The following is a 22,517-nucleotide window of genomic DNA, read 5'->3' as shown; positions in this document are numbered from 1 at the left end:
TATACAAGGTTTGTAAAGGTTTCCCTACATTTCCCTTCCTTTCCCTACTTTTTCCTTCAAACCAAACACAGCCTTAGAGTCGGCAAGGAACCATCAAAGATAACTTGCAAAAGACTGCATATACATGTAAACACACATATAAAATGAAAAGTAAATAAATAAATAAATAAATGGTTTTCTTGGAATATAAATATTAGACAGGAAAATGCATTCATTCCTAATTTCTCCTGATGTCTCAAAGCAAACCTGAATGGAATGAGCCAAGCATTCAGAAAATGAATTAAGAGAATTAGGATTGTCATTTTCCTACAATCTGGACTCAATTTGGAAATGTTCATTTTCAACACATGCAACCAAACACTGTAAAACAGCATTTTTTTTTCAAGAAATCATTTGTTTTCTTCATTTTACATTCAACCAAAAGAAAGCATGATGTTAAGCTGGCATAGTTCATGCCTGGTCGCAATATAATAATATGTAATGATTAACAAAGGAGGGTCCGGCAGGGGAATTATCTTCCTCTGGATTTACTATCATATACTTGCCAGCTCCTAAACCACCAGTATGGATTCATAATTATCAAATGTATTTATCAAAAAAAAGATAGTTCGAATCAAACATGTTAATTAGATTTAAAAGAAACGTCCAACAGAATAGAAAAGAAAGCTGACAAATAAGGGCATTACTAATTATTTCTTTTCAACGATAAAATGAGCTCTTTATTTGCCTGTAAAGCCACTCAACCTAGAACAGTTTCCTTGGAGAGAATACACCCATCTAACCATCTCCAATTTACGGGAGGACATGCATCCAAAGACAAGAATGCTTACAATTGAAAGATAAGCTCCTTCCAAAATTATGGGGCTCTATGCTCAACATAGGACCCAAAAAGTCCAGAGGTCCCGAGAACTGTAACCTGCAAGTCCAAAAAATGCAAATGAATTAAATCAAGGAAAATAATATTGTTCTGATTTCTATAGTAGTACAGGTTAGTACCATGACTGATCTTTACAAACCATTTCCAAAATGCTGGTAATAGAGTACTTGGGTTACATACAGCTGCAGACAGGATTACTTGGTCGTTGAAATGCCTACCTCATAGAATCACAATTAACATGGCAATTTCTTTTTATCAATAATCAGAATGCTTTAATTAGTGATAGAGATAAAGTAGACCCTTGCTATGGAATTGACCTTAGAGTCTTAAAAGTATATTGTTCTAACCAATTTGATGCTTACATAGACTATATTTGCTATTTATGAAGGCATATATGTTGTTTGGGCTTTCTAATTGGGTTAAACCCAAAAGAATGGACCAAACCGTATTAGAAACCATAACGAACCTATTGATCAAACCCATAACTGGGGTACCACTCTCACCTCTCTCCTCACACTAAAACCCATAACAAGGCCTCTTTCAACAGACTGAAGCATGGATCTAACAAGGATATACACTACAAAAATAAAGAGTTAAAGGTAAAAGAGGGTCTCCTCTCTAAGACCTCTTAAGGCTTTAAATAATCCTTTTTGGGAAGCCATTGATGAGAATGGAATAGTGGACTGAAGCCATACATCCCTTCATATGACCTCTCAATATGTAATTTACAAACCAGATCCTTTTTCCTTGACAACAGCTTTACTAACAATTAAGTTGTTAGTCCAAGATTCTCTGTTCATAAACAAAATCCTCTTGGAGAGGAAAGGCCACAAACTCCAAGACCTCTCTTAACCTCAAAGAGAAGACGTTATCAATGATCTTATACAAACCAGCAACTAAACTAATCAATCTAAAGTTTCTTATGGAGTTGACTATTGCCTTTTAGGAACAAGGGAAATGAAGTTACATACATCCTTCTACTAATTAATTTTTCCCTTCCTATGGGATTCTGCAAACACCTTCAAAAGATCATCTTTTAATTCTCCTAGCAGAATTGGTGGAAAATCATGAAGAAGCCATCCAAACCAAGGGCCATGTCTTTTCTCATCTTCAAAATAGTCACCGTAATCTCTTCTTCTTTTTGAAAAGCTCTTTTCCCATCCCAACCTTGATTCTTGTGAAATAAGGCCCTAACTCCCAAATAAGCTAGGACCCCAAAGGCAAAGTAACTCTTGAAAGTGTGTCAAGATGGCTAACTCAACTTCATTCAGCTCAGTTAATTCTTGCCCTTCCATGTTTAGTTTAAGAATTAGATTCTTGTGATTTCTCTTATTTTCCAAGTTTCAACACAGTAGAAATTCCCCAGAAATAAGGAGAGAAAATAAAATTTGAAAATTGTATGGCCAGGTTCATCTGAATAAATTCTGCCTAATATCCTATCCAAGCTAGTGGATATACTACTTGGGCTTGCAAAATATTCGCTCAAGAATTTAAGACTTAATTTAGTCAACAAGTAAAAATCCAAAGGCTAGGAAATAAGAGCATCGTGCAAAAAGGTTTTGGGTTAAGTGGTAAATGTCATAATGATAGAAGACTGCAAAATAAGGTAAGTACGAACTCAGGTTTCAGGATAAGTATTGAGGATACTGATTATTAAAGTCATAAATGTCTTGCATCTTATGTCTTCAGCACAAGGAACATCCATAGCTCAGAAAAATAAAACAAAAGAATATGAAAGCAAGTTATTGGATTCTAAAACTAAGATAATGTTACAAGTTAAAGCCACAAGGTATCTCATGTGTTAATTGTACCATATGTCCTCTAAAACCACAAAGTATCATTGTAACCTCTAACATCTAAGCTGCATTGACAAACCATGTAAAGCCAATTACACTATGCATAAACGTAGATCCCTCCGAACAAAAAAAAAAAAATCTTTACATTCTTCTCCAACCAAATGTTTAAAGACTTCAAAAACCATAGCTAGAAATGCTGACAGATAAAATACAGTAAATACACAGGTAACTAGCAGTGGGATTATATAAACAATACCTCTTAAAACTTAGTTTCAAAAGTATGGGCCTTAACAAGTACAATGCTATCAGTGAGCTAGAACAATGAAAAACATCAGAGTTTTACCCTTCCCCATTCAGAACCAAGGCCACTGCACCTCATCTTCAGATGTATCATCTTAGTCCCCAACTCTGTCTCAACTTTCTTCTTCAAATAAACCTCATCAGGGCCAAAAGCATCCAAATATGTCATGTACCGCTTGTATACTGAACGGAGAGCATTTACAAACTTGTTGGACAAGGGCTTCACATTCTGTCAGAAAAGAATTTCAAATGATCAAAAAAAAATCAGAGAAAAAGAAGTTACAACATAGTCCCATATATGATGTAGAATTACACACCTCACCACTCAAGCCAATGCTGTCATCAATTTCCATCCTCAAAGTCACTAGGACCCCGCCAAACTGCTCAACAGCTTCAGCTGCACGGAAGACATTTTCCAAGACCTCCTGACCAGTCTTGTCACCAGTATTTTTGGACAGAGCTTTCTTAGCATCATGAATGACAGCATCTGGAAGCTCATCCCAACTTGCTGCCATTAAGTCCTTGAAAACATTTTGAATATCAGGATCTGCTATGACAGGCAAGTGAGTTACATCTTCACTGAATGAGCGTACACCTCCAATGCCCATTGCAAAGCAAGACCTGCAATCTATAGTTGTTTTCAAATAAGTTTAAGGGAGGAAAAATTTAAGTTTTAAAAAAATTATACCCTCAAAGAAAAAGACAACATAAGGTGCCAGCTTTGTAAACAATAAAATTGTGCTACAATATCACAAGTTCAGTGTTTCACATATGTTCGCATGCTGAAGGGTGGGATGCAGGCACAACCCATGTAAACTATATGTATTGATATTTTATTGATATTATTGACTAGAACGATGCAAGACAAATACAACATTCATGTAAACTATATGTATTGATATTTTATTGATATTATTGACTAGAACGATGCAAGACAAATACAACATTCATGGCAAAAACAGCGTGGATTTCAAAATATGGAGGTGGAAGGGAATTCAAAATTGGTAATATCATGGATGAATGAAAGCAGCCCAGGCATGTGGATTTGCAGGCACAATATAAGAGAGATCAAGAACATAGCAAAGGAGTTGGAAGTAACATTTAGATGGATATAGAGAACAGTAAATGGAATAGATAACACAACGGCTAAACAAGGGGTGAATTGAGAACAATTATTTTGGGAAGATTTGTAAATGGGGTTCTCTTAAAGTTGTAAGGGGAGCTGAAATCACCTATAACAGCAAAGTTGTGTTATATGCTCCAAATGTTCTGAAAATCATAATCATATTGTAAATCATTGAGAAATTTGAATCGTGAATTGTATCGTAAACCATAAGATTATTTCTATTTTTTACAAACTTGTCAAAAAATTAAATATAGATATGCTAAAGGCTAAATATACATAGATTCATACAACAGTGATTCTACCCTATTTTTAATCCATATCTATCATATATGTGCCTAAAACAATAGAATTTACCACTTGTATAGTAAAAGTCTAAGATGATATAATCAAGTTTAACTTGAAAGTCAAATAATCCACATGCAATGGCTCAATTTCAAGTAAGGTATTTAAAATAAGTCACCCTTGACAAAACTAAATATAAACAAAACAAAATGACAAAATCTAATTCTTAATTGAATTGATTTGAATCGTAGGAATAGTAAGATTTATGAATCAAATTGTAGGATTCAAACAAAATTCGTAAGATTTTACAAAAAATGGATTCGGACATAAGATTTGAATCAAAACCCTTGGGACTCACTAACCGCCTTCAATGGATTAACGAAAGGAACTTGTAAATGATAAATAAAAAAGGTTTTTACAATCTCAACCACCATGTGCAAATGTTAACACTAGGCCAAATTTGAGATTTATATAGCTACTGCCTCTACAAGTGCCCATATGTAATTGTGGTGCAATATCATCAACCACCAGCTGTAGGTTTGTGGTAGCATGCTACATCTCCTAGTCCAAGGTAAACACATGAAGATGATCAATACACCAACTCTTTCTCTCACTTTGTTATGGCACTGTACAAGTATGTAATGGATGTGAATGTTGAGATTAAATATTTCCATGGGTGCAACAGAGAACCTCACCCAATTATTGAGGTTGGTCTCCTTGTCATTTCTCGAATGTGATCAAGTCACAACTTCAGCTTCCCTTTTTGTAGGGAATGAGATAAGATCCTAGCCCCTGGGTGTTTGAAAAGACCATTAATTAATAATTATAAGCAATGTTTAAAACACAGAGGCCTGACACGAGGCTTCCACTACCTAGAGGTGTGAGGCGTAGTTCAGAACATAAGGGGCGTAAGTGGTCCCGAACACAAGGAGGCGTAAGCCTCCTTAAGAGGAGGGGAGGGGTGAGGAGGAAGAAGAGGAAGAAAAATCTCATTTTTCTTTATTTTTAATAAAAGTCTTGTATATTAAGAAAAATGAAGATGCATAGCACTAGTTGAAAGGGGGTCTTTTCCCTTCCCTTCCCTTTCCTTTCCTGTTCTTTTCTCTCTTTTTCTCTTTTTCTCTTTTCCTTTTCTTCTCTTTCTTTCTTTTTCCTCCCCTTCCCTTTCCTTTCCTTTCCTTTTCCTTTTCTTTTTCTTTTTTTCTTTCTTTTTCTTTCTTTTTTTTTATTTTTTTTCCTGTCTTTTTATATGAGGTGTGCATGAGGCGTATGCCTCTAGCACGCCTCATGAAAAAAGCGTATGAGGCATACACCTCTAGCACCTGAGGTGTACACCTTAGAGGTGTCAGTGCCTCTAGCATACGCCACAGGGCATTTTGGGGGTGCCTCGCCTGGAGGCGCACCAGGTGTACGCCTCCCATGCCTTTTAAAACACTGATTATAAGGACCCAATCCATATGCAATAATAATTACATAAGGCTCTTAAAAAAGAATTTTAACATCTTCCCTTAATGGAGTTCATAAATCAACCCATCCAAACCAATTAGAGAAAGTTGATGGAACAACTACAACAGTGCTCATGTAAAACTACTCATTTTATTAAATTAGGATGTTACTATTACTACAAGAGCTATTTTACTGCACTGGGCCCAAAATTTTCATCTTTCCGTGTATCAACCATAAAACAGTGGGCTCAATCACAGTCACAAAAATGGTTCAGAAATTAATGCAGAGCACATATCAGAAGAAGCAATGGTCATTCACTCATTCCAATATCACCTTCCTAATAAAAAAAAAAATTATGGATCACAAGAAAAAGAAAAAATGCAAGTAAAAAGGTTAATACATAATTCATTCAGGTAGTTAACTCAGGAGCAACACAAAAGATTATAGAAGTGTGAATGAACTGGTTGGGTTCATCCCCTGGAGTCTGGGTTTCCCCAATGCTCGAAAATCTAATGATTGATGGAGCCAGATGAAATTACAACATAATGATCAGCTCTATTAAGCTCAACCCTCACATTCCCCCTCCCCACCCCCCACCCCCAAGAAAAAAAGAAATAGCACAGTAAAACTGGAAAACCATTTGGCAACTTAACTATAAAAATTATTATTCTTTTAATAACATGAAGTCATGGAGAGCTGCAAACCCAACAAATTAACCAGATAAGCAATGAAGAAAACCATACGGAGGCCTATTGTATAAGAAACCAAGAGATTAAGTCCTAGACCACATTATACGACTTGCCCAGACTCAGACTCGAGAGTCGAGATCAGCCAATCCAAGGAAAGCATAGAGAGAGAGAGAGAGAGAGCATTTCTAACATTGTTTTCTATTGTATGAGTTATGAAACGAATGAAACAAGTCGGATAGTTGCGAATGCCTGCTATCCGCGTAGGTGGAGAACATAACCAAGTTCCAAAGTACCGAGAGTCTTAAGACATGAGGAACTGCTCTTAATCCAAACAAATGTCGATATTTACTTTAGCAATAAAACCATTTCCTCGTAAAAGATCACCACAACAGTCTTAATATCAACAGTTCTTTAAACTTTCAGATTGACGTAGACAAAAATTTTCTACATATGTATCCTTGTCGAGAAGATTTGCCTTAGTCGAGAAAACCCAGTTTGCAAATGCAATAATCGTTCGTAAAATTATTCATTTGATAAAAAAAAATGCCAATTGATGCAATGAAATAAAAGAAACGGAAGATTAAAGCAAAGGAAGCAAGAAATACCAGAAGAGACGCGATTTGAATAGGCTGAGGCGGCTTGAGGAGCGAGAGGGAATAAACCTCGGCTGCCGTAGTTGCGGAAGCCATAGAAGAGCTTTTTCTCGTTAACGACAGAGCCACGACAGGATCTGAAGAAAGTGGAACGGCATAAAGATCTTAGAAGAGCCAATTTCTCCATTTCCCTCTGGTGTGATTGAACAACGGGAGGTGATTGATCGATGATGTGAACAAGGAGAAAGTCTATGTTCAAAGGTCGTCGGAGCGTCCAATGTCGATGGCTGAGTCCTTGGATCAAAACCGTTAGATTGGAACTTCTGATTTGAAGACAGATTCAATTCCAAACAAAAATATTGTACACGGGACTATATTCAGTAGTGTGAATCATATGGCTCCCCACGGCACATCCCAACCGTGCATCGGAAAAATTTATTCATCATTGAGACATGTTTACAATACACAGTTGAATTATTTGTACGAGAAAATCTGCACTGAGGTGTAAATCAGGTCCATGGCACGAGCTCAGGCGGGCCCAGGTTGTGTTGTGTCACAGGCCAAACCTAGAACCAGGCCAGGTGCTGGACCAAATCATTGTAGCCCGAATGCTACAGTGACAAGTCATGTTAGGCCACAAACGGTATGATCCGATCTACAGTTCTATCTTATACCAACCTCACAACACATTCCACACGTACATTGGGAACATTTAGGATCCGATTTACAGCTCTATCTCATACCAATTTCACAACACATTTCAATCAGTACATTGAGGCCATTAGGTATTTATACGTTAGTGGAGAGATGTATTTGACAATTCATGGTGGGATGTGCTGTGAGATCGATATAAGAAGTGGGGCAAATTGTTATAGTGTATAGTATCAATGAGGCTGAAGCATAAGGCACTCCTCACACCCACCCAAGGAACATCAGAGTGTGTCACAGCCACACATCAACAACATCTTCCATGAATGAAAAGATAGTACAAGAGATATTCCGAATGTGTGGCTACAATATGCCATGAGGTCCATGTGAGGAGAATTGTGTGAAGAGGAAATCCGAACTCGATCTGAGAGGGCTTCAACTAGGGGTGTCAACGGTATTCGAAAATCTAATTATGAATTTGAGATTCGATTAGAATACCATAATCAGTTGAATTCAGATATGACTTGATTTGATTCGACAAGTTTCCAAATTTGACCAATTATTTAATTTTATATATAATATATAATATTTAATATAATTTATATATTTATATACTTTATGTAATTAAAATATTTATTAATTATTTAAAATGATTAACTGGTCGAATTTGATGTGAATCGAATCGAATATTTGAATATTTAATCGAATTTGAATTCAAACATTGATTTTCAATATCCGTCGAATATTGAATTGAATTTTCTAATCAGATTCACATTTGTATGTTGCCTAATTCCAATTCTATTTGTTTACATCCCTAGCTTTGAAAGAGCCACTTTGAAAGAGCTAATAAAATAGCTTCTTGGGAAAGTTGACTAATTAGCTTAAGCATATTTTGGTTCTCACACTCTTCAGGTTTTCCATCAAACATAGCTTCTAGGCTATTTATCAAACAAAAAAACTTCTAGGTTGTCCATGTGGGCCCCCACCTTGCAATTGCATAAAGCCATTGCGTGAATCTCTCCTAAAGAAGCACTAATTATTTGAAGGGTTTTACACTTCAACCTCTTTAAAGCCTTGTTCCTTTTCTAGGAAGTGGGGTGGATAAGTTGGCAGTTTCCACAAAAAGAAATAAACTTGCGTTCATTTTTCGGTATTAGTGGGTCTCATGGAAAAAAATGATTCCCAAACAGTTTGTTTACTTGGGGAAATAATACTCTCCTCAGACTTGGATAAATTATTTATCCATGCACATCAAAAATCACTATGTACGTGATGGAACAATATTGCCCCTTCAATAATAGATCACTTTCTTGGATAAATCGGTTATTATACACCTTTATTTGGGGAATAAAAGAATATTGGTAAATACAATTATTGCCCAAACAACTGCGTTTACCCAAATAAGTCATTGTTGAGACATGAATGAAGCCTAAATAGTTTATCCAAAGAACTTCAAAGTAATTGAACCAATTCAGCTGAATCTTAGCTCAGCTCTCCAAATAAACCCTCAAACTCCCAATGAAACAGCGTAATATGAAACACATATTTCACTGTAGAGAACCCGGTAGCTGACATTGTCTTCTTGGCATCTCTTGTAATAATGGAGGTGTGGCATCAAATTTGTAATAATTGAAGGTTCTTTGGCAGTGGACCTTATGTGCATCTTGTCCACCCATTAATCATCTCTAGTGTATATTTTGTTAATAAAAGAAAAGAAACTATATATAAGGGTTCATGTTCTTTGCACATAATAATTTTTTATGCAGGTGAAAGCAAATAATATTTACCCAAATGTTTTCTAGAAATTTTTGTATTTTTATACTTTTATACTTTTATGTGTTTTCATCTTTTTTAATTTTTATTATTATTTAATTATGACATCAGGGTTTACACATTGGACCCAAAATGTTGAATTGTTGACTTGCCACCTAACATGAAACAACTCCATTTTTTGATTGGTTTTAAATTTATGTTATATTTCTATTGTCTCTAAATACTATTATTCTTTGTGACACTTTTTAATATAATATTAATATTAATGTGATCAATCAATATAAGATTCAATTAAAGAATGGGTTAATACCATAAATAGAAGACTTAAAGGGAATTGAATGAGGAGAAATGTAGTTTAAATTACATTTTGTGCCCTTATAACTAGAGAGGGTCCAAATACAAAAGTGTGGGTATTCTAGTCAAGAATAAGATTTAATGAATGTTATTGGGAATTAATACCTTAAATATAAGACTTAAACGAGAGGGATTTGAATGAAGAGTAAATGGTTGTTGAAATTACATTTCTATCCTCACAATGAGAGAGGGACCAAATTCAAAAATCAGGGTATGTTAGTCAAACAAAAGTTTCACACTTTTAATAGTAGTAAAGATCTAGATATAGATTTGTATTTGCTTTCTCAATCATTTCTCATTAGGTTTAAGTTGTATATTCCATGCCTATAGAACTCTTTTTCTCTTTATGGGGATTTTAACAATTAATAGATGGTTCTCCCACTTGTTGCACAACCAGTCAACCACCACTCTCATTTCTAATTAACATGATAATGTTAAAAGTAGAGTTAGCCTAGAAAAAGGGGCCACCAATGTCTTTTATTGATTTTTGGCAAAAGCTTCAATTCATCTAGGACTCCACAATTAAAGGTACAGATTGTACAAAAAACTTCAAATGAGCAAAATCAACAAGGATATCACCCAAGCGATTCTGGTTGTAAGTCTTTATGAGGGTATAACAAAATATTACAACTTCAATTCTCATTGCAGTCCACATTTGAAGTAACCAATAAAATTGGTTCTTTATTATTTTTACTAGCAGTGACATGTGTGATGCACGGGATGTTGTATTTATACTTTTTTACGTATAGAATAGTAGAAAAAAAAAACTCTTTTTCCTTTTTATCTATTGAGATTCAAACTTTCATTTTTATATAGTTTATATATTATGAGAATCACATAAACCAAGTGATAGTGGCTCAATTGATACTTTATCTAGTTAATTGTAGCAGAGACTTGGGTTGGGGCAATGGGTTACCTCCCATTGTATAGTCCTATAAAGCCAAAAAATGTGCTTACCATGATATTAATAACCAAGTTAAAAAAGCAATTTCAAAATTGAACTAATGAAGATAACCAAAAACTCACATTTACTTCTTCTTACTACATTTTATTATTGAACCAGAACAATCCATTAAACAAATCCACATTAAATTAAATTAGTAAAAACAAAGGAAAAAACTTGAACCCAAGGAAAGGAGCAAAGTAGAGGAGAAAACTTAGTAACTCAAACAAAGGAGCATTGATTTGTTTAGATTGGTTCACCCTATGAACTGGTGGGAAAATTTAGGTCCAAGCTAAAGGAGTTTATTAACTGGTACGAATGTTAATAGTTGTAGTTCCTAAGAGGTGTTTAAGAAAAGAATGAAGCAATGGGATTTGATCATATAATCGTCATTAGAGGTCCTAGCAAAATCAAAGGTATTAGAGATTTGGTTCCTATGTCTTTTAAATACCTTCTTTAAAGTTGCCGCTTTTCTTCTTATTTTTCTTTGGATAACATTTCCTTGGCGAATGAACAGTATTTTCAACATTCCATCTACTTTGTTTTTGTTTTAAGTTCATATTGTTCTAGATCTATGGTCAGATCTGGTTGTCTTTGACAATTTGACCTTTTCTTCTTCTATATTTCCATATCTGCATCACCTTCATTCATTCAGTTTGGAGAAGGGAGGAAGGAAGAACAAGGGTAAAAATGGAATTATAACAAAATTAATGAAATATCTAATAGCTCTAATGCTTTTTTTAACTAGTAAGTATGCATGTGCTTTGCATGTGGCAATTCTAGATGATGATAATTATAATAATAATATATCCAATATTTTTATAAACTTTATGTATTTTTTATTTTTTTGTTTTATTATTAATAATATGCAAATTGCAAATTCCAAATCTGATTGCATAAACACCTCATCCAAATATGTGATAAATAGATCAAATTGTGAAGTTTCCAATATCTTTGATACACTTACCTGCTTGGCTAAACTCCTCTTTTTGTAGTGCTTTATCTTTTTGATGTATCTTTTTTCTTTTGTTCATTTATAAAAAAAAAATAAGATTTAAATAGATGGAATTGAATGAGGTGAAAAGTAGAAGTTCAATTTACAATTTAAACCTTACAATTAAATAGGGAGTAAATTAAAAAATGAGTATTTTAGTCATTGTATTAAAAACTATATCAGAAAGGATGGTCGAACCATTTGGCCTAGGAACCAGTTAGGTCACTAGTTCCGTTTTGGCCCTAGGTTACTATTTTATAAAAAAACGTTGAAATGGTTAGAGAACCGTTGATCCGGTTGATTTAACCATTTAAATATTCGACCCAATTAATGGTTCTCGGGTTGCTTTCAAACTAATTCCAAATTTGTTATTTATTTTAAAATATAAATTAAAAAATTTAAAAACAAGAAACTTTCAAATCTCATAATCTTGTTCGATTATTCCAAATGGTCAAAATTATTTAGGGTTTATAGTTTTTCCATTTTGATTTTGAGTTTTTTTCATTTCTTTGATTATTTTTTTAAGTTATAACAACAAAAAATTGCAACTTCAATGAAGAAATAAAAAAATCGATGCAAGAGATGAGAGATTAAAGACCAATTTATATTAAAATCTGAGATACACCAATGGTGTAAATGATTTGGGATTTGAGAGAGATTTAGAGAGATGATGGAGATATAAGAAGAGGGCAAACAGTGTTGTAGCAACGGTGATGATAAACAAAGAGATAGCCATCGGTGGTGGTTCCTCCTCCTTCTTCTCAGGGCAAATGGTTCTACAACAACGATCGGTGAACATGGTGACAACCACCTCCGACGACGCTTCTGAACATGGTGACAACCACCTTCGATAATGCTTCATTATTCTTATCTTTCTTTTTTCTCAATTTTTAGATTTAACCTACAGCCGCCTCTTTCTCAAAGTCTCACACTCCCCTCTCATAATAATGTATATATATGGTGGATTTTGACCCATTCAAATTGAATGGTTGAACCGCTGGCCCAGAAACTGAAAGCCAAAGTGGTTTCATTTCTAGGTTGGTTTTTAAAACCTTGATTTTTGTCAAAAGAATTCCACAATTTTATTCAAATTTTTAATAGTAGTGTAAATATAAAATTATAGATGTGTTCAATTTTTTCTATAATTTTTTTTGTATTTTTGTGTGTAAAAATAATTCTGATATGTCACACTTACTTTTTGTTTAATATGATAAATACATGATATTATACATGTTCTTAAATTTTTTTTTTGCAAAATTTATGTATTTTTTAATTTTTATTTCACTTTCAATAAAAATAATTCTTGTTTATAACACTTATTTTTTTTAATTTAATTACCATAAATGTGTCTACTTCTTTTGTAATTTTCTATATTTATTTCTATTTTAAAAATTTTATTACCTAGCTATAACTTCATAGGTTGATCAAATTGATTCAGATTGTTAAATTGCTTAGCCACCACTTAGATAAAGAATTATTTTGTTTTTGAGTTAGTTTTAAAATTATGGGTTTATGTTGTTAAAATATTGACATAGATCTAATTAGTGAAAGGTAACTTAAAAATATAGGATTTAATAAGAGATAATGGGATTTAATACCTTAAGTATAAAACTTAATGAGAGGAGATTAAATGAGCTGAAAAGTAATAATTGAAGTTACATTTTCAAACCTTACAATCAGAGATGGATTAAATATACAAATATGGCCATTATAATACCCATTAAAGCTATAATAAAATAACTTTTATACCCTTTCTCAAACAATGAAATAAAGGGTAATTTTAGTCCAAAAAAAGTTTAACACTGCATTCGACGGCTTATTTGTGTTGTGGGGTCATATTACAAGGTATATATAAGTGGTTTTGAAAGTTTAGGGTACATTTAAGTAGTTCCCTATATATACAAGGTACATGTAAGTAATTAACCCTAATAATGATTGTATATGGATTTATTAGTGGAGTTTAATAATGATAAATAAAAGTAAAATGTTGGATTCAATGAAAGAATGTGATTTATCTAATTACTCAAATGTAAAACTTAATGAGAGGTACTTAAATTTATTTAATAGTATTATTTTAGTTACAATTTTTACCCTCTCAATGGAGATGAACCAAATTCAATAGGAGGGGTAGTTTAGTGAAGAAAAATTCCAAAAGCCCAATACCTCATTTGCACTTTTATAAGTAGTATAGATAGTTGGCATCTCTTGTGTGTGTGCGTGTGTGTGTCTATATATATATATATATATATATATATATATATATATAGAGAGAGAGAGAGAGAGAGAGAGAGAGAGAGAGAGAGAGAGCAAGGATGCATAAATTGGTGTCAAAATGGGGACCCGAAGGATTGTAGACAAAATTATGCACATCAAACAGATTTGGTTAGTCACATTGAAGGCTTTTTTAAAAACTTTAACTAGTAGTCTCATACTTGATATTTCTATATTTTAAAATTGAAAACTAAAAATTTTGAGGAATCATATAACTCATATGATTTGAAGAATTTTGCCATATAGCTCATATAAAGGACCCAAAATCGTTTTGTCGACTGGTTTTCGAGTTGATGGTTCATCCGTCCGGTTCAAATGGATAGCCCGTTCTAACAAAAAATCATTGAGCGGGTCAAACTGGTCAACGGTTCGACTGCTTAGGTGAACGAGTTGCTAACCAATTCAACGGTTTTTGGCTAAGGACCAGGTTTAGAGTAAAACGGAATCGATTTCCTAAACGGTTCCTGAGCCAAAGGGTCCAACCATTCGGGTCAGCAATTGTTCGAAAACACTGATTATGCATGAGCTCCTGACCTTATTAAGAGAAAGACAACCTAAGGCTTCATGCATTGCATATAGGTTAGTTTTCTTTGTTTTTTTGGATATATTGGTTATTTTCCTCCTTGTTTTAGGGTTGGGCTGAGAACTTGAGATAGCGAGATTGTGTGCTTTGTATCTTGATCCTAGGGCAAAACAGGTTATTCCTTCTTTGTATCATGTTTCTTCTTTTTTGAGAATGGATAATAAAATTTAAAGGTGATCACTCCACCAATAAACCCTGGTTTTTAAATTGTTCTTGATCCAGATGGTCAAACCGTTCAGCCCGATAACTATTCAGACAACCATTTATGTTTTATCCTTAGTTCCTTTGGCTCAATTTGAAAGGAGTACAAATACACATAAAATAATACAAAATGAAAGGTTTTGCATTTTACATATATATATATATATATATATTTGTATTTGTACTCCTTCCAAACTAAGCCTTTGCCAAAAATCATTGATTTGATTAGCAACTCAATGACATGAGTGATCAAATAACCGATCCATTATCCAAACAATGGTTTTTGATTATTTTTTATTTTAATTATTTTTCTTGTTTTAAATTGCATTGAATTGTCCGCTCAGACTGTATAAAAGAACCACTGACCTCCAAATCGGTGGCGAAAGTGGTTTTGGTTCCAACGTTGGTTTAAAAAACATTGGCAAAATAACTTACAACAAAGGAGTTGTGAGTAGAGGTGTAAATTAGGTCGTGCCGCCCGTGGCCTAGCACGATTTCGAGTTGACCTAGCTTGATGGCCCACGGGTCGTATTGGGGCACGACACGGTTGTATGGATGTGTCGGGCTTGGGGTTTCAAGTCAGTGGGCCGGGCCAACACAACCTACACTGTTGTGGTGTACCACTTGTGGCCCATGGCTCGGCCCAACCCGGCCTGCAACATGGCCCAACATGACCCATATATATATTTAGATATAATATATAATATATTATATAAATTATGATTATATAATAAAATATAGGATATAATATATTAATAAAATAAATAATTGTTTTTGATTTTATTTAATTATTGTATATATGAGCATATGTGTACATCAAAATTTATATAAAATTAAAATTTTAAGTTTTTTTTCATTTTTTTTAAATAAATAGCTTTGGCCCGATCTACAATCTGGCCTAACCCAAGACTCAGCCTACAAACCAGCCTGACCTAGGCCCGAGCCTATGCGGGCTTAGGCCATGGGCAGTGCCAGCCGATCCCCTAGAATATCTTAAGAGGAGGCATAACCTACGAGTCTGCACTTTGTACGGATGCACGTGGGCCATGCCGTACCGGCCCAGAACGGCCCGTTTTACACCTCTGAGTTGTGGCTATCAAATTCAAATGGAATAAGGAAGAGTTTATCTTTGATTGAATTGACCAATCTTCACTGTCACCAATCTTGGAAGTTGGAACAAGATTACATCTTAGACAATAGATAGGAACGAATGAATATATATAGTCGAAACAAGGTACCGTTCATCCCCCCTCCCCATTTCAGGGCATTAGCTAGCCATGTACATATATGAATATGATAGCGGCTTTTGTGGTCGTGAGTTGAATGGGTTGAGCCTCAACTTGGATTAGGTTTTGGAAAAGTTAAAAGCACGTGGCGATTGTCTAATGAGCTCATCTGTCTTTCGATCCACATTAACCATAAAACCTAACCAGTCCCTCACTGTTTGTGTGTCTCAAAACTGTCTAGTCTGCATTAATGGATATGAGCAAGGCTGAAGTAGACCACGAATTCCTTCCCTTTCTTCGTGTTTACAAAGATGGGCACGTCGAAAGGCTTCTAGGCACCGATTCAGTCCCTGCTTCCCTGGATTCCGAGACCGGTGTTTCTTCTAAAGATGTTCTGATCGTACCAGATTCTGGCGTCTCCGCGCGCCTATACCTACCGAAGCTCGCCGATGCTAATCAAAAGCTCCCCATCCTCGTATACTTCCATGGAGGTGGTTTTATCATTGGGCATCCTTCTACTCCCATGTACCATCACCATCTCAATTTACTAGTTGCGGAGGCCAACATCGTTGCTGTGTCGGTGGCCTATAGACTAGCGCCAGAGAACCCCATCCCTGCTGCCTACGACGACTCATGGGCTGCGCTTCAGTGGGTTGCTTCTCACTCTAAGGGGGAGGGTCCTGAGTCTTGGTTGACTGAGCATGCCGACTTTGGCCGTGTCTTCTTGGCTGGGGAGAGCTCGGGGGCCAATATTGCCCATCACATGGCAATGAGGGCCGGAGACCCCAATTCTGGCGGCCTTGGTATGGAAATTCTTGGGATTGCACTGGTCCATCCTCACTTCTGGGGGGCGACACCGATAGGGTCTGAGGCAATGGCCCCTGTCAAGGCGTTGTTTGACCGTTTATGGCCTTATGTGTGCCCATCACAGCCCGATAACGATGACCCACAGATCAATCCGTTGGCAGCCAATGCTCCAAGTTTGTTGGGTCTTGGGTGCACAAGAGTTATTGTGTTTGTTGCAGGGAAGGACGCTTTGAGAGATAGAGGGTGGCTTTACTATGAATCGTTGGCCAGGAGCGGGTGGATAGGAGTTGTGGAGTTTGCAGAGACAGAAGGAGAAGAGCATGGGTTCCATCTCTACAACCCAAATACTGAGACAGCTAGGGAATTGCTTAAACGCTTGGCTTTCTTCTTGAACAGGGAGAGGCCTCCTCTAGTCTAGACTCCAGTGTGATTTGTAAACGCCTGGCTTTCTTCTTAAAATATATCATGTTGTTTGCACTTTGATAATCTATGTTTGTATTGAACTATCTTTGGCTTAAGCTTCAGACTCCAAATATTTAATCTTCAAATCCGACTCTCAATCTGCTACACCTGTGCATTTCCATCAATGTTCTGAAAATGGGACCGGACCGGCCGGTTAAACCCTGACTGGCCCCTGGCCGGTCCAGACATACCCCTAAAACCGGTATGTTCAAAAACTATGAAAAACCGTTTGCCTAGCAGGTTCAACTGGAGAACCGGAGAACCAGTCCCAGTTTTGCTTAACCAGCCGGTTTTTTAACATTCTCAGTTTTTAGTACAAAAATAAAAAAAAAAACTTAAAATTGGGCCAAACAGCCCCTAAGGTACAATCGAAAAATCCCAATCCCAATAAAAAATATACCCTCTTCGATCGATCTCTGATTCTCTTCTTCCTCTTCAAACCTAACCTCAGTCCAGCCACTCCAGCCACCACCACCAGCACCTCGCCGCCGATACCAAATAGTCTCTCTCCTCCTCTTTCAGTTCTTCTTCTTCTTCCCGCCGGTGGACTTTGCTCACCGCACATGTCCCTCCAGCTCTGGCGACCAGTGTCCTCTTCTTCTTCTCTTTGGCAATGGTGGCGGTGCTCTGTTCACCGCCCTCTCCTAGTCTTCTTCCCTCTTTCCTTCTCCTCCCACCGCCTAAATATGATTTCTTTTTCTTTAAATTTGAATATGATTTCTGCAACATTTAACCATTTATTTTTAATATTTTCTTTTTCTTTAGTATTTTTACAAGTTTGATGTTTTGCTTCAGTCTTTTAGTCCACCAAATTCGGCCAAGATACACAAATTGTTCATATGTGCTCCAACAAACGCTTACAATACTATCCCAACAAATCATTATAGTTGCAGTGTTGCACATCGGGCATATCTCCCCATGAACAAATCAAACATAACCTTAACATCTAAGAGTTACTAAGATGATGCCTTGGCAACGTTTGGATCTGTTGCTTGCAAGACTGTGTATAATGGACCGTGTAACCAATCATCAGTAACTATGCCAGTGATTTAGTGAATGCACAGGTACAAGCAGCAGACATGGACGAGATCATATCTCATATCTGCACCCCACAAATGGCGCCCCACATGCACATTTCAGCGTGTTTTGGAAATACCTCCTGAAGTTGTCGGTGGGAGATATGCTCCCAATACATGATTAAGATATACTGTGGGGTTAGGAACAGCAACGGGGCGGGGATGGGGAGCCTCGTCGCCGCTAATGGGGCCAAGCTTATTCCCATCCCCGTCCCCATGAGGATCCCCATTTCCTGTGATTTTTATAATGTTAATCATTTTGTTTTTGTTTTTTATTTTATTTAAAAAATAAAATAATTAAAATTTACAATTCTATTAGAAAAGATTCAAACATATTCAATCATATTTTTAAAAATATTAATATATAGATGTATGTGTACATATATACATATATAACGTATGCATACATATATACATATATACATATATATTAGTGGGAATCCCACGGATAGGGATTGGGCCCTGTCCCATCTCTGCTAATGGGGATGAAAATTTTTCCATCATCATCTCATTCGGGGCAGATCCCCATGGGGATCGGGGAAATGGAGAAAATTGCCATCCCTATTAGTAACAGTGCTGGAGGCATGGCTTGTGGGTTAACAGGACCGGATCTAGTAGGCACAACATAAGCACGTTAAATGAGCACTTGTTAAGTATTCTGGCAAATGTCAAAAGTGGGTTTTAATCTTTTTCAAGAGTGGGGTGTAGGTATTTTAAGGGACAGGTGTCAAAAAAATTTTCAAGTGCTCATTGGACGTGCTTACAATGTTGTGCCTACTTGATCGAACCGGTGGATTAACATGTTTCACGTGGAGAGAACCCAAAGTTTCTTCAGTCCCTTGTTTGTCTTTTTTTAATTAAAAGTATTGATTGCAATTACTCTTTTACCCACATGCTAACATATTATGCACATGAACTGATGAAGCTTTATCAGGTTATTTTATCCTAGCAACCAGGGTTTTTTTCGAGATAGGATTAGCCGAAGGCAATAACTGTTTAGGAGGCTATGAAACCAATTACAACACTCCACATCAGTCATAAAATACATATAGCCCACAATAATTCAATCTCTTAGTGTGAGTATCATGTATTTGATCACGGTATTTGGCATTATCATTGGTCATTTGGTCCTGCTATACAGTTGAGGTGTTTCATCGTTCAATGCTACGCCCCACGGAGCACACTGGTATTAGGCTTTATCACTGCTTTTTTTTTTCGTCCTTCTATGCTATGCCCCTAATTTTTATGCGCCACAAAAGAGAAAAGAAAAGATCTTTTGTTTTGAATTCACATAAAACCAGGTCTCGTAAAGGATCTTTCTGTCACAAGACTAACTTGCAACGTCTAATTAAACATGGACACAATCTCCATCTGACGATGGTGATTGCATAACCTCTTTTATCTCGAATTCAAAGCACTAGGATAGCCCATCCCCCTCGTGTATTGGGAACATCAACCATGAGGGATTGACTGTAATTAAGCGCACGTGCGGGGCATATTTTAGAAATTGCAACCATGCCCCACAGAGTACATCCCACTTGTGTATTGAGAACATCTCCTCATGACAAGTGTGGAAGATGTTCCCCATGTGAAGAACCCATCCCGTCTCAAGCACTAGGGAATGAGCAAAATTTCCTCAAACCAATACCCAGCAAAATCTTGCGATGTTCCAAACCCAATCTTTTTGTGATATCACAGTTCAAACGTCAAAGCAAAGCACTCCCATGACTCAAGTAGTAATGCAAGATTGAGTGCCTGTATAATCATAAATTGAGTCCAATAGTGTTATCCAATTCAGTAACTTTAAGTTCAACCATTTGATTTGTTACGAGCTGAGAGAATTGGGATTGCTTCAAGCAAGATTTACTTGGACTAAAACTTTAAAACCAATTTCGGTGGTGTTCACTTCATGATTCAAAAAAAAAAAAGGCCAGTTGTGTTCTAGAACCATACCACCTCTTTATAAAAATGAAAATATTGGTGTTAGGGGCACCTGAGTCTACTACCCAAGAAACATCAATGTTACCTCACCTAACACAAAAGGTTCAAGGTATCAATACACCCTGGTATGCATGGGCATGCGCATTGGGTGTTCCCATCACTTTCTCCTTTTTTTTTTTCAAATTTTACAGGGGTTAACCTAGCAAATTGTGTCCACTCCAAACAGTTAACCCCATCTAATTTAACTATTGTAATATGAGAATTTGTACTATCTGTCACACCACCAGCCCCTAATATAATCCACAAGCTGAGTCAATAGTACAAAAGTCAACCAAAAAACAATCAGCCACTGTCTGAAACTTATACTGAATAAAGCAGAGGGAAAATGGAGCAAATCCTAGTGTAAACACCAGTTCTTTTCTCCAAGAGTGAAACATCATCTCTGACCACTATTGATATCCTCTCTACATGTAAACACAACAACAATCACTCCAAAAGAAGTCTTAGACTAATTGTAGTTCCAATTCTGGGTTGCCTTGGCAAACCCCAAACAGGAACCTGGAGAAAAGGAAAACTTCCAGTTGCTCGCTCTAGGTATTGTCAAGCCACCCAAAATTGAGATTGATCACTAGAATAGATAAAAACATTCCAGAAAAACTCTAGATGCATCCCATCAGTGGGAAGTTGTATTTTGGTCATTTGGCCTATACATCTAGTCATCCTCTCATGTACACTACATCCTCCCCTTGTTTTGGTTTGAAATAAATGGAACTTCTTGATGCTTCAGCCTTGAACATTCATGCACACCATTCAGGCTTGTCAAGAAACTCAAAATCATCACATATGGGCCTACATTAATGCATGGCTATGAATCTATTTTTTGGGAAATTCTATATAGTTTATGCATACTCATAGTTATTTTCTTGCAGGTTCTCTGTTGTTTCCTCCTGTCAAGGTAGCCTTTGCATCTATAGGTATAGTGCTTTCTTCTCTTTTATTCCCTGTGATTCAATATACAACCTTTGCATCTATAGCCTTTGCATCTGTATCATACAATTGTCAATTTAATAGAGCCCTGAAGGCTTCAAATGGTTTATTGAAGATATAAGAAAACTGTTACTGATTTGTCAATCAGAATAAAAAATTAACTGTTACTGATTTCCCCTTTATTTTCCTCTTCCTTTCCCTCTTATCTCTCCCTCTCTAATTCTCTCCATGGAAATCAAGAACTGTTTTTTTATCAGCTATTGTTAGCTAGGCTAATCGGTAGTTGGCTTTAAAAAACAACTTTCCATAAAGACTCCAATCAGGAACCAAAGAAACACATGGTATGTTATCTCTGTGAATAAGCAATTCAAAGATTCCCAAAATCTAGAAATATGGTAATAAATATCCTGGATAACTCAAAATATCAGCATCGTCATCCACACCTTATCCCAACTATATGAGGTTGGCTACATGTGTCAAAATAAATATCCTGGATAACTCAAAAATATAGTTCTAGGAGTCTTGTGAAGAAACTCAAAATCATCACATATGGGGCCTACATTAATGCATGGTTACGAATCCTTTTTTTTTGGGAAATTCTATATAGTTTATGCATACTCATAGTCATTTTCTTGCAGGACATCATGATTTTGATGAGTTAACTTTGTTTCATTATGGGATATTCTATTTTGGTTGCATATGGTTTCACTAAGATCCTAGGTAATATTATAGGAAATTAGGTGTTTGAATGGGACTCCTACACAAGGGATCTAATTATCCATTTCCTTATAAACCTGAGACATCCTAATTCATGGAAAACCTGGTTAATTCATATTGTAAGTTTTCAAGACTGCTCTAGTCTTGATCACTAAGAAACTTCAGGTTCGAAGAGAAGAGAAAGTGAAGAAGAAAGAGAAGAAAGAGTAGTGAGAGAGTAGTAGAACACAGGCTTTGAGGAGAAGAACAAAATCTCAATGTTCTGCCGCCGCCACTTCAATTTAATATTTAAATGTTATGCTAGTTACATGAAAGAACACATCTGCCCTTGGTGTTTACATCATAACACATAACAATATAAAACTAAAAAGTAAATAACTAGAATAACAGAATAACAGATTGACCATCAGCTATGACTAGATACA

At 35.9% G+C, this 22,517-nt stretch overlaps 2 protein-coding genes across 2 annotated transcripts; one reads left to right on the top strand and one right to left on the bottom strand.

The window, feature by feature from the left end:
- Positions 1-565: 565 nt before the first annotated feature.
- Positions 566-7,457, bottom strand: LOC104610596 (succinate dehydrogenase subunit 5, mitochondrial-like). The gene is made up of 4 exons (XM_010277298.3): positions 7,122-7,457; positions 3,291-3,601; positions 3,017-3,202; positions 566-916 (listed from the first exon to the last, which is right to left on the bottom strand). Exons 1-4 carry the CDS (start codon positions 7,294-7,296, stop codon positions 857-859), a joined length of 732 nt encoding a protein of 243 aa, XP_010275600.1. The 5' UTR covers positions 7,297-7,457; the 3' UTR covers positions 566-856.
- Positions 7,458-16,167: 8,710 nt separating this feature from the next.
- Positions 16,168-17,457, top strand: LOC104610597 (putative carboxylesterase 2). Its single transcript, XM_010277299.2, has one exon. It carries the CDS (start codon positions 16,353-16,355, stop codon positions 17,325-17,327), a length of 975 nt encoding a protein of 324 aa, XP_010275601.1. The 5' UTR covers positions 16,168-16,352; the 3' UTR covers positions 17,328-17,457.
- The last annotated feature ends 5,060 nt before the right edge of the window (positions 17,458-22,517 follow it).

The sequence above is a fragment of the Nelumbo nucifera genome, chromosome 1, assembly GCF_055504915.1.
Source record: "Nelumbo nucifera cultivar China Antique chromosome 1, China Antique-T2T, whole genome shotgun sequence".
In the NCBI taxonomy this organism is placed as follows: domain Eukaryota; kingdom Viridiplantae; phylum Streptophyta; class Magnoliopsida; order Proteales; family Nelumbonaceae; genus Nelumbo; species Nelumbo nucifera.
The sequence above is the reverse complement of the archived record's forward strand: the minus strand, read 5'-3'. Positions and strand labels throughout refer to the sequence as shown.